The 13,579-nt window shown below is 47.1% G+C and overlaps 1 protein-coding gene across 1 annotated transcript; it reads right to left on the minus strand.

Moving 5' to 3' along the window:
- Window positions 1–482: 482 nt before the first annotated feature.
- Window positions 483–12,140, minus strand: SLC25A48 (solute carrier family 25 member 48; the record flags this gene model as incomplete). The annotated part of the gene is made up of 7 exons (XM_082063530.1): window positions 483–606; window positions 3,583–3,716; window positions 4,929–5,177; window positions 6,486–6,738; window positions 7,300–7,371; window positions 10,799–10,842; window positions 12,095–12,140. The coding sequence occupies 7 exons, from the start codon at window positions 12,138–12,140 to the stop codon at window positions 484–486; spliced, it is 921 nt and encodes a 306-aa protein (XP_081919656.1). The 3' UTR covers window position 483.
- Window positions 12,141–13,579: the final 1,439 nt, after the last annotated feature.

The following is a 13,579-nucleotide window of genomic DNA, read 5'->3' on the forward strand; positions in this document are numbered from 1 at the left end:
TTTTTATTGCTGCTCCTTGATGCAACCCTGAGTTTATGAGGGAAATAATAAAACTGCAAGCTGATAGTCAAGGCACTTTGAAAGGGCTTAATTTCAGGTCTTTGGGGATGGATCAGGGGAGGAAAGGATACTGTGAAGGAGTTTAGTGAGATTGATATTTCAAAACTTATAAAAATGTTAGAGAATATTCTCCCTTCAGATTTTCTTTTCTGATTCACACTAATCAAAACAATCACAACAATCAGGATGGATTCCAATGAAATTCCAGGAGATCTGGAATGAAACCAAAATCTGTTAGCTCATCTGTTGTCTGCTCCACATCCCACAGACCCAAATTTGAAAAGTGTTTGATTATCCAGATGTAGATACCCATGTAAGTTATCTGACTTTTAGAGGATCTGTACGATTGCAACTCCATTTGATTCAAAGATTAATTGTCTAATTTTAATAAAGCTAGAGGGTCTTTATGTGCTGACCTGGAAGTTAAGGATTGGTCTCAGTTTGGTCTCTTTTCATTGCTGTGAGGGAAAGTTCATAGCCAAGAAACATGGCTGAACTCACTGGGAATCCTCGCACTGCATTGACCGTGATGCCCCTAAAAAAGACCTGTTGGGGATGGAGAAAGGTTAGAGCATAGGAATATACTGGCTGTTTCAAGAAGAAAACATTGACTAAAGCTATAGTGGGATTCTGAAGAACCAAATCTTGCTTTGCTCAGGAGATGTGCTCTCACTGCCAGTTTTTGCTGAAGTCTGTGTTGGAGAATAGAAACTCAATGGCAGAAGTCACTGGTTTGGTGTCATTGTGCTCCACGCTCCCTATGGACCCCCCTCTGTGCTTGCCAGCATTAGCTACAAGAGATAAAGAGTAAAAAATGGCCTCATGCCACTGGAGTAGAGCAGAAAGCAAGAAAACCTGTCTATGGGTCCTCCTTCCCTTTGCATACAAAAGTGTGCAAGGATCATACAAACTCCTGGGTGCAGTAGGAAGGCTGTTGCTTTCATGCAGCAAATACTCTGACTCTGGGGGTTGGGTCTGTGGGTGTTTGGGAAGGGGAGAGGGAGCGGTGTGGCTGGAGCCAGCCCAGCTGATGTGGGCACTGTGCCACATGGGCTATTTTGCAGGTTTCACCTTTGGGCATAGAAACTATTTTTCAATCAGCAGAAAATGAGATGTATTCTGTATATTGCTGAGAACTAGCTCCTGCCACCAGCTTTGGAAAAAGTATTCGATAGAAGCTGATATTGTCACATGTGGGTTCCTAAGGTCAAGCTTTGGTGCTCATATATATCCCAGAGTTTTCTTTCATTAAGATAATGAATATAAATTTATACAGCCAGAGTTCCCGTTCTGCTCAATACGTGTTTTTTTTAAAGACTTTGGCACTTGCAAGTGTGAAAGACCCTGTGGTTGTTAAGTGCTTGAACAGTAAAGTGCTTTTGGGAAAGTGGAGAAGGGGCTGTTGTCGCTCCTGGCATTGGCTTGTCCCCCTTCAAACCTCACCTTGCTCCAGACTCCACTGCCTGGTACATGCAAGGCCGTGCACAAACCACTCACTCTGGACTGAGCCCGTTTACAAAATGATGATTGCAGGGAGTATCTCTGCCGGCCTGTTTCTCACCAAACCACTCCATTAACCACCCAGGCTAATCACTGTGGTCACTTATCTAAACACCAGAAGTTCAGAACAGACATGAAAAGTAGCATCAGCAAAGCAAGTTCCCTTCCAGGGTTTACAAAGGCAAAGCTCCCATGGCTGCTGAGGGAAAGCAGGGAAGATCTCAGCTACAAGACCAGAAGTCCATAGATTTAAGTGTCTAACCAGTATTTTCCCTGAAATACTGAGCTCTGCTGAACACGACCATATCTTGTATCCAATAAATCCAGTTCATGTCACTGACTTGTACAAGAAAATCAAGACATCTTCACATCATTTAGGATGATGTTTGCTATGAGAAATTGCAATATTAGGATATTTCAGATATTTCTTGATTTATTAGGGTGTTTTGTTTTTCTAGGAAACGTATAATTTTCTGGGAGGCAATTCACATTTTTGCAGTACCCATAAAATAACATGAGAGCGCCAGATTAAATAATAATGAAGATTTGTGATTAAAAGCCCAGAGGCATCAGTTTTCCTCATCAGAATGTACACACCTGACTATGGAGAAAGAAGAAGGCTACATTGCATTTTTTTTGTGTGTACAACAGGCAGTTATTTTCAGCACTGCAAATCCTGTTCCTTCGTCTCCAAATGAAAACATCCAGAGCTGGGTTTGCCGTTTATCAGTTGTGTCTCTCCCAACACATAAAAAGATTTTCCTCAAGAGAGAAAGATCTAGTATTATCATCAACGATTACTCAGCCCTATTGCCAGTTTTGGTCTGGGTGCCAGGCGTGAGAGCAGAAAAACTGTAAGCAGCTCAGACCTCTAACACAAAAACCCCTAAGTGCCTGAATTAGTTTTTAATTGTGAGGCAGGGCAAGGAGGGTAGGGGGTGAGGATGAGGATGGAGACAGAGGAAAAACACATGGAAATTCCCTTTTCAGCTACCCTGCTATGTCTGACCATCTGAACTTGGTCTTCAGCATCTCTCCAGGTGCCTGCGCTTCATATGACTGTGACATTCTTCACATAATGGCAAAACACAAAGGAGGCTGCAGGCTCCTGAGACAGCTGGCATAATATAGTGGCATATTGACAAATATTTAAGTCACACTGACTTGTGATTTTGCAGCTTATTTTTTGTAATTTATTACTCTTCCCTCAGAAGGTGAAAATTAACACTTTGGAGCTAAGAGTCCATGTGATGTTGCGATGACAGCTTAATTACAGATTTACTTCAATATCAGAAGATATCTCTTCTCATAACCATGCATTGGCAGTGCAATAAAGCTGCAAATCCCAATTCTCTGCCATTCACATTTAACGGAGGCAAAGTTTGCAGGTAGAACAAACTAATTTTATTACACTAGTATACAAAGTCAGAAAAAGGAGATAAGTTTTTTTTTGGCACACAGCCCTTCTTCATGGTTGAAGCTGAAGCAATTTTGATTTAAGAGCATTTTCAACCAGCTCTGTCTTGGCGGAAAATGAGGGTGGGCAGTGCAAAGCGCACCATCAGTTCCACCAGAGCATTGCCCAAAGTGACCAAATGCATTTTGGGTGCCAGCACGGTCCCACTGGAATCAGGTCCCATTGACTTCTGTGTCAATGGGAAATATTTGACCTCTGCATTTTGTAGTAGCTATCACAGAAGCAAGATTTTCTACCTGTGATTTACAAGAAGTCAAATCATATCCACAATTAAAGGCACTGACATGAAGTGTCTTTTTAAGTTAATTACACCAGCAGACTGTGACCCCCAGTCATTTATTCTTAATTGCTGTAACGCACATTATCACTCTCACTATTATGATTTAGAAAGAGTCTGCACTATAATTACCTACTGTCATTATTCTAATTTATCAGACAGGCTTTAGCTGCCTCTCAACCCTGCAGATAGGTTTGTAGCAGCCATTCTATTTCCCAGTTGAAAATTAAAGGCCTAATACCCAGATTTTACTTCAAATACCACTTACTTTTAAGCCCTCATTCTGGTAGCTCTGCAAGATACAGTCAAAGGTCCCTTTGTACTTGTTTAAATAAACTCCATCTGCCTGAAGACGACTTTTCACAACATCCATTGGAGTTGCAGTTCCCCAGGAAATGGCTCCTAGAAAAATGCAGAAGTATTTGAACCATTTATTCTCTGTATTTCCTTGGCAGCAGGTCAGTGAACTCAGAAATTCACCTCTTCTCTACCACATCATATTCATTGTGTTTTCATTTCAAGGTATTTGCCGTGCTCAGGCACAGGAATGGTATTTCTGGGGGCAAAGTTCCCTGTTTCTGGAAGAAGGATTGAGATTTTGGGGGTTACACTGGTAATCAAATGCAGGCAGCCCAGGAGGTGCTTCCCCAGGTACAAATGAGTCTTCTGCCGTGCTTCTGGTGGAACATGGACATGCGATGGGAAGAGCCTGAGGGAGATGCCATTTGGGGCAGTTTCAGAAAAACTGGAGTCCTCAGTGTTGAAAAGCAAAGTTTGACCTAAGAATGCAAATAAGAGTCTGGTCCATCTCATGCAGCCAGGATTAGGCTCCATGCAGCTGAGATACATCATCATTCCTATAAAGAAACTGTCTATTTACATTGATCGTGCAGCCAGGTGGGATGTTCTGCCTCTCTGAAAAGGTCAGCATGTGACCGCAATACGTGTCCTGGTTGGGCAGACAAGAGTTTGAACCTACATGAGTGTTGGGGCAAACAAGAGAAGCTGTCCAGTTGGGCCAGGGGTCTGGTTATTTACAGGAGAAACGGAGAGGTGGTTTTGTAATCACTGCCTGAGCTAAGGATTGATCTACATTTCGGGGTCTGCAGTTTAGAAACGGCCAAGAAATGCGGAGTGGGTGTAGGGGTGACTTTACACTTGTAGGCTTGGTAGGAGACACTCATGCCAGTCTTACTGGCAGGTGTACCCAGGAAAAAAAGATCAATAACAGTTAATTCTGCTTGTGCTGGGTATGGGTAGGGTGCGTACCCTCCCGGTAGGGAGCCAACAGGTTGAAGTCCTCTTCTGGAGACATCTTGTCTGCGAGGTATCCCTGGCAAGGGAATACACAGCCTGCCGTGAGACAGCCAGGGAGAGGGAGGCACTGGCTGTTTTCCTTCTCGCTGACACTGAGCTTGATGAAGAGCTGCTAACACGACTTCCATAAAGTTTGTCAAATTATAAGGTGCAGCTATGGTGCCAGGGGACCTGGCCCTGGGGAAGGAAGGTCATTCAGCCCCTTGTCCTCCCATTGTGACCAGGAGGCTGTGGTTGCTCCTTCAGGAACTTTCCTGTCCTTGTTTTGCCAGTATTGTGGGATAAAATGGTGCTTACCTGCTACACCCCCTGCCAGCCAGATGGAGGAGGGATTAGGGGAAATGCATCCATCAGGGGTAATCCATCCACAGAAAAATGTGTAAGGGATGAAATAGAGGCAGTACCCAGGAACATCCCTCAGAAGCATTGCTCCCGCACCTCGGTATATTCCTGCTATCCCCTCTTTCTGTAGGACTGTCCTGAAGCAGTGAATTGGGCCTCGGTACACAGGAAATCCAGGAACTGTGGGCTTTAGTTTAATGTTTGCTGCAAATAAAGATATAACTGTTATAATAGCTATATTGCTACAGAACTCCTCTTAAAAGCCCACCACCATCCAACAGAAATCACTGCCATCCATTTTCTTTTGCTGGGATCAACATCTGGTGTGGGGAAAAAAAAAAAATGTTTTAAGAAAGAGGACCTAGGTCCATTTTTTAAAGACATTTAGACACTTTGGGACAGATTCTTCTTAGATGCATTGCATACCTCCCAATGTGTGCCCTGTGATATTTCCAATTGAATTTAAGGCTATGTGCCCAGTTTTCATGGATTTTAACTGAATCTGGTGCCAAGTTGCATCTTGGAAAGCCTTGGCATCTTCAGAGTCTGGCCCTTCCCGTGTAGACCAAGTTTGTTTTGGAAAGGGCTAAGCTGCATGGAGACTTTTAAAAATTGACATAATATTATTTCATTGAAGCAATACAAAACAAGTCAATATTTTACAGTTAAACACTACAATGATAATTGTGAGGAAGGTGTTAATGAAACTGCTGAAATTCAAGGTGTTCAGCTCTGAAGCTGTGCCGTCTCTCCCTTCGGCTGTGCATGTGCTCTGGCGGGGTTTGCAGCCTGCAGTGGAATTCAGCTGCTGTCACGAGCAGAAGCAGCTCCTTCTGCCTCCAGCTTCTGAAGAGGTTACAGCTGCCCATGCGTCCCCTCCTGACCCACAGAATCATGGAATCATAGAATAGTTTGGGTTGGAAGGGACATTCAAAACTCATCTAGTCCAACCCCCCTGTGATGAGCAGGGACATCTTCCACCAGGTCATCCATCCTGCCTGCACCTGGCTTACCTGTAACTCTACACCAAATAAGCCAGTGGTTTTCAAATGTACATGTGAAATTTTAGTTTTTGAACAGAGGAGAGTGGAGTAACATAGAGGGGTTTAGGGGCAAATATACATGGGACTGAGAGTATGCAACAGGCAATGGGGAGCTGGTGCTACTGCTGGCAGGAGATCCCACAGCCTGGGGACTCACTGTTTCTGCCCCACGGCCACGTGGGGAAGGTGGCTCCAATGGCTCCTGGCCCTGAGCAGACCTGCCCCTGTGTTCATTATAGGTCCCGATCAGCTGGAAATGCCAGCAGAGATCAATTCAATGTCATTGATAAACCCCCTGCTCTTGAGCTGAGGAGGATGGGATCCATCCTGAGGCAGAAGGAAACATTTTTAGCTCAATCACAGTGGCACAAGGCATCAGAGAGCCAGGCCTTGAAGCAAAGTTGTCCTAAAGCTCTTGGCAAACACCAAGGACTTGCAGAGAAAGCAAAAAGAAACTCTTGCTTCCTACCTTCAATGTAAGGCTGCGTTTGCATCTGTAGCCGTATCTTTACCAGGTCCACAGGAGTGCCAATGCCCACGGAGACAAACCCTGCCACCATGCTGGCCAGAGTCACATCAGCAAGCTCTGGTGTATGGGATGGGTCTCCATGGCGGAGCTGGCTGAGGAACCGTTGTGTGTTGCTGAAGACACCGAACACCACGGAGCTGTAGACAGCGATGCTGGCCAGTGGGAAGGACATGCCTTTGAAGAAGCCAGCCACCTACTCAAGGAAGGGAGCAGGAGTTAAGAGAGCAAATAGGATGGAGCAGAATAAACCCCAACTTGTCCATCAGGCCAGAAACACAAATCCAAGGACCAGATGTCTCCTGGAACCAACCACTTGCACATACTGAGCAAACGAAAATTTATTCATACTGCTAAAGAATTGTAAAAATTGTGCAGAATACAGGATAAAGCACAGAAACCAATGTCAAGTCCCTCTTATGGCCACGTTCTGTCCTGGCACCACCAAAGTCAACAAAATACCTCCAGTACAGCTTTGCCAGCAGGTACAAGCAAAACGGTAACTGTGGATGTAACACCCTGATTCATGCAGAGACATGGGCAGTGTCATTTGTCACTCCAGGGATCTGTCTTTTCCCTATAGGAGTAACCAAGAGAGTTACTTTGGAGTTAAGCAAGGGGAGGCTGTATGGATTTGCTGGTTCGGTTGCACCGTATAACTGCTGGAGTCAACTGCGATTTTATATAATTGCTTTATGTATTTATTTATTTATTTGCATTTTCTAGTAGCACATTTTAAGTAAGATAAACTACTTACAGACTCATTTCGGTACACAGTGAGAACACAGTTGAGTGTATTTCCATATCCTTGCCCAGCTTGCAAACGAGTCTGCAAAAGGAATTCATGAAATGGGATTAAAATCCCATGCTTCTAGTCCAGTGGAATCTCATGCTACATAAACAATAAGTACTTTGCTTTGAGAGAGAATCCTTCCTTAGTTGTTAAGAAAACACAGCAAAAAAATAAGAGATATATGCATCCATCCCCCTTGAACATTGCCAGAAGCAGGGCTAAATGGGACCTCAGAGGTCTGAAGTTTCTGCAACATCTGGAATTGTCTGTCAATTGGAACTGACTGTCAAATTGCTCTGGAGTCCAGACCAGCTACCCTGACCCAGCACAGTGCTTGGGGCAGACTGCTGGTGTACAGTGCTGTTATTGCAAGGTCCTGATTTATGAGGCAATTGGAGAGCAATGTGATCTCCTCCATTTGAATGTATTGCTGAAGGATGGAGAGGAGAGCTCTCCTGGGATGCTTGCAGGGCCCTTCCTGTCCAAGGTAGATTTTAAGACATAGAAATACTAAATGAAGCCAAAAATAATTCAGCTCCATCTCAGAAATTCTCCATGCTTCACTCAAAGATACATTTTTACATCATTTCCAAAATGATATTTTTGTTTCTGGAAAGCAATGGTTATACCCCTTCAAAAAGATGCCGATGACAGCTGGCAGAAATGGCACGTAAACCATGACAAAGCTTGTATGCTTCAAAATACTTTCTCGTTTTCACACACACATACATAAACATATACACAGGCATATTTAGATCATCTTTCATTCAAGCTGCTCACAAGTTTACAATAAAAGAATCCTAACGAGTGATCCATTGTTTGGGCTTAGAGATGTGTGAGGAAATGGAAACCTTGTTTGATTCACAGGACCTGGGGCTTCAGCAATTAATTTTGGCTGAAGCCAGAGCTCAGTTTTTATTGGAAGATACTCACATGTGCTCTATTGAGGATATTTTTAGGGAATGGGGACAATATTTCTAATCATTTCCATTGAAGTTGCTGCTAGCAGGAATGGCAAAATGAAGCCTGGATGGACAGTGCCCAGTCCCCTCCAGTGGCTCAGCCCTGACTTACACCAGAGTGAAACACGAACTTCATTTGGGAATTTAAAGCACAAAGGAGTGTCCTCCCAAGTTCGTGCCTGGGGAGAGCTTTTGTACAGCAAATGGCAGGTTTAATGATACAATCATTTGGCCCAAAGTCCTGCCCAGGGCCCTGCCAGAGCCTTGCCGGTGGGAGCTGCCACGGGACCCTGGCTGGGGAGTGGGAAGGACCAAACCTCAGGCTCACCTCTCACCCCAGGGATGCTCCGTGCAGCCGTCTGCCCATACGGAGCACCAAGCACCCAGCACCGCTCCACACCTGGCCACAGAGAAGGCAGCAGCAAAAGCAGAATATTTACTGAGCCCGTATAAACAAGCTGGTACTTGAAGATGTGGCTGTGGCTCATGCAGCAAACATTGTGCAACGCGGGCAGGCCCAGGCCAGGGTGCAGACCTGTGTGTGCCGTGATTCATGCTGGGGGTAACGGGGTCAGGGGAACCGGCTGCACCTCAGGGAGCCTGGGACAGGGTAACCAGGGTGCACAGCATTGCATCCCTCCTGGCTTCAACTGAACACTTAGTCCAGACATTTCCGTTTTGCCTCCATGGGCTTGTTTTTTATTCTTTTACACAGTAACCAGGTATTCAGAGGTACAAGTTAATATATTTTTTTAATAACTCAGGGCAACCGCCTGTCCTCACAAGCTGCTCCTCATGCATATGCCCCTTAGCTAAGCTGTTAACACATGGAGCTGAAACCCCTGCTGGCATCTCTGTCAAAGTCAGCTGATCCTGGTATGGATACTCCTCAGGAAACTTCCTCTTTTTGTTACATTTTAATTAGACAGGGCCCTTCAGTGGCACCCAGAAACTGAAGAAAGTTCTGGGGAAATAAATGCAATGTGGATGGTGAAAAGTGAGTAAATGTAAAACTCTAAAGAGTTTTGCAGGGCTGTGGAAAAATAGCTGCTTGAGTTTGATGGAAGCTGCAATGCTGGGAAGGGGCCAGCTGAAGGAGGAGATCTGCTTGATGGGAACTGTGGTGCAGATACCACATACCCCATCCAGGTTTCGTTCAGTCCTGTCCCCTGCTCTGGGCAGGGAAGGACCCCCCCATTGCCGGGATGCTGCGAATGCCGCTCAGCTGCCCCTTTGCTGGCTTAGTGCTATGTAAAAACTCCCCTTTCCACTCCCCCTAAATTTGGAAAGATAACAAGTTTGCCTACTTGGTATTCCCAGGCAATATCCAAAGCCAAGGGCAAGCAAGGGTCAGTCTGACAGTTGTCTTTATAAGCACTGAAGGATGGGCTTGCTCTTTCTTGGCATCCAGAAACTGGATGCTTCCCAACAGGATCCTCTCTTAGTTGTTGCCGAAATCCTCCAAACCTGGCCCTGAAATCCAGCCTGAGACGGGGATTGCCTTAGCAACCCAGGCAAAGCCTTGCCTATGCTCCCTGTGCCCTGGCCCTGCCCATCTCTGGGGGGTCTGCACCCCTCCTCACACTGCGATGCTCCTGGGGCTGATATCAGCAGGTCAGAAAGGAGAGGGTGTGCAGGTGACCCCAGGAGAGCCAGCTTTGTGCAAGGGGATGGCTGTGATGGCTGGGGAAAGGATGTGGTGTGGGTTGTGCTGGACCCTGCCTCCTCCCCATCACACTCCAAGGGTGTCTAAGGTGCAAACAGGGCCACTGGCTTTGGGTCTGCTGCATCTGACAGCCCAGCCTGGTGCCAGCAATGAGGCTCAAACCAGATCAGAGCACGTGGGCAGAACAGTTGAAATGGTGAAAGATGGCCTGAGATGCCTATCACGCTGCAAAAGCAGAAAGGAAGAAGGACAGGGTCTTCCTCTGTATCTCTGCATCAGTAGGAATGGTCAACTCAGTTGGGTCAGGCTGTACTGGTGTGCGCATGAGTTCGTCTGCGTTATGCTAGCAAGTGTCTTCTTACATCTATAAATCCTTCTCTCTGAAGAAAGTTGTCTTGCAGTAATAGCAAATATTGCACCCCATAGGCCTGGGATAATGATTTCAGCACTCTGTTCTTCCAGCCCTGACAACACGAGGAAAACACGTCAAGTGTGCCTGCAGCAAAGCAAATAAGTTTCCCTATTGCCCTTTGAATATTTGTCTGTGGTACAGTTCAGTAAAACATTGCAGAACTGTTTGGTAAACCACACATTAAGTAAGGCCAGTTTCATTTTCAGCATTAAACCTCACTGGAGGAGCTCACACATATCAGCCAGTTCTTCTAGTTTCTCATTCGAAATGGGCATTGGAGAGGAAGAAAGGCTAAAGCCTATGAAAACATTTCTACTTAGGCTAAATTCTCCCTTGGGGTGGTGAGGAAAGTGAAGGCCTTTTGAAGGGTCATCTAGAGAGGCCACCTCCCTGTTGGTGAGAGCATGGTTCAAAGTGGTTTACCTTGATCGTGTCCAGGGGGTGGCCCACAATCACACTGGCAGCTCCTGGGAATGAAAGCAAAGTATTATGCAAAACACTGAAGATGTATTTGCGACAGGACGGGAAGTGATGGGTTTATAAGGGAGGAGGAGAGATTTCTACAGGAACAGCCATACTGGGCCAGAGCAATGCCCAGTATGAACTCCATCAACTTTACAAGACTGAAAAGAGCATCATTTCCTTGGTCAACGCATTATGACTTTACTCAAAAATGTATTACAAAATGTCCCCTTTCCTCCTAGACCTTAACCTGAGACCACCTGTGGCCCAGCACTATGTGTGAAAACTGGCCTGCTACCACCAACACTGAGCACTGGTGGCTGGTCACCCCCTACACATCTTGTCCCAACCCAGGGGTGTGCGGCCATAGCACAAGGTCAGTGGGACAGAGAGAGGGACTGCATGCTGCACAATCTCCACAGGCTGCAAAGAGCCCAAAACCAGCTGCTTGCACAACCTTTTGATGGAAGTTCTGCACTGTTTTGGAGTCAGCTAACCTATGACACTCATCTGGCCAGTCGGGATCTGTGAGCCATCTCACAGCCCCTTCCTAAGCCTGGTGTGAGCTGTAGCCTGGGCACAGCTCTGGTTTGCAGTGGTCAGTGCCTCAGTTTCCCCTCTGCCCAGCTGCTGCTGCAGTGCATCACCGGAGCAGGCAGCTTAGCCGTGCACCTTTTCAGCTGTTAGACACAGTGGGAACTTTCAGTTCTGTAACACATACTACGTGAGTGACACCTTTTCAGATCCTCAAGTTTTCTTTCTTGCATCTGTTTTCCCGATGTTTGCAATCAGCATTTTCAGCAGATCGGATCAATATTCCTCCCTGGCCATCAGCCGGTTTGTCGTGTCGGGGCCGCGGGGTCAAAGCCAGATGGTGCTTCCCTGGGGGTGTGTGCGATGGGGGATCCCGGGTTGGCTGCTGTGAGCCCCGGCTGTGCCCCTCCGGGCCCGGCGGTGCTTCCAGCCTTGAAAGAAAGGACGGGAGAGCCGGCGGGGCCGGGGGCGTGCGGGGTGGCTCGGGCAGAGACCCTCGTCTCCCGAGGCGCACAGCAACACCCCACGTATTGACACATTTTAAGTATCCCGCCCGTGGAAACAGGATTAAACTGCACTTCTGGGCCAAAGCAAAGCAAAACGCGCATCCGCTGCTATGAGCACACCGGTCGGAGGCACAGACCGTAGGTGACACGGAGGATGTTATTCCGACATACGCTCCTGGCCCCCGCCCCGACTCCCGGAGCCCACGGCACCACTTACCGCCCACCCAGCCCGCCACGAAGTCCTGCAGCTGGACGCTGCTCATGCTGCGCCGCCGAGCCCGTTCTGCCGGGAGGGAGGTCCCAGCCGGGCAGAGGGTCCCGCCGGGCAGGGTGTCCCACCGGGCAGGAGCTCCAGCTGGACAGAGGGTCCCCACCGGGCAAGCGGTCCCGCCGGGCAAGGGGTCCCGCCGAGCAGGGGATCCCCACCGGGCAAGGGGTACCCGCCGGGCAGGGGGTCCCACCGACCGCGCTTCCCGTGGCAGCCCCGCCGTCCCGGTCTCCCAGCACAGTGACATCACGCACCGGGGCTTAAAGGCGCCGCGCAGGGGCCGGCAGTGGGGAGACACCCAGCGTGTGGGGGGGGGTGTCTCGGCCAGGCGGGAGGGTGACGGTGGAGGCAACGCGGGTGTTTCTCGGGGGACTGATTTTACCGGCCGTCAGGTAACTGGGCTCATCCCAGGCTTCTCTTTACGCTGGGGGGAGCAGGAAAAGCAGCATCACCCCTTCAGCCAGGCAACAGGGGATGGGGGAGAAAAACAGGGATTTGGGGGGAGGTATGCTATAAATTCTCCAAGATGTAAATCCAGGTATAAAGAATGTATCTCATGCAGCCTTACTCCATTGGAAAACATCTCCATTTGCTTCACTGGCGGCACACTGCCTCATCTTTTCAGGAGACACCCCCAATTTCTGTATTATCTCTGTAGGAGTTGTCTGAAATGTCTGTATTTTGGCATGCAATGAACAATTGCTTCATATCCCCTTCCTTCTCCATAGCATTCACCATGTTCTTATACCTCTATTACCTGGTTTTCCCTCACTTACTTCTTTCCCAGAGCCAAGAGCCCAGCTCTGTTTAGTACCCCTCTCATGCAAGATTCTCATTTTTACACTCCTCAGTCTTTTTTTTTTTGTCTTTTTTTTGTTAAGTCTTTGAACTGGGCAGACAGATACACAAGTGACAGGAACAAAACACGCATTGAGCAGCATAAAGACAATTTCTGTTTTGATCTCAACCCCTTTTCTGACAATTCTTAACATGCCTTTCTGATTGACGTTGGAAGACTGGACTCTCTCAAATAGTAAATACCTGATTTTGAGTCCAGCCTGGCTGTTGTGCCTCCTGTGTGGTACTTTCAGTTAGTAAATGTAATGTCTTATGCCTGAATAGCACCCAGCCGCTCAACAGCAGGACATCCTTCTGGTCCTTAACCAGGTCACTGTTACCTTTCTGCTCACCAACTCCATCAGAAAACTCCTCTTGGACTTAAGGGGCACAACTTTGCTACTGAGCATGTACATCTGTCACATCTGGCTGTGATTTACTACAGCACAACGTGATTGTTTTTTTCTCTATAGAGGTCAGATTTCTGCAGATAGCAGATTGTTGGAGCAGTTTTGGAGACTTTCTGAAAAGATCGGGATCAGGTTTGCTACATTGCCTTCCTGGAATACCAGATTGTCTTGTTGTTGTTGTTGTTGT

The sequence above is a fragment of the Streptopelia decaocto genome (assembly GCF_964273445.1).
Source record: "Streptopelia decaocto genome assembly, chromosome: 12".
NCBI classification, from domain to species: Eukaryota; Metazoa; Chordata; class Aves; order Columbiformes; family Columbidae; genus Streptopelia; species Streptopelia decaocto.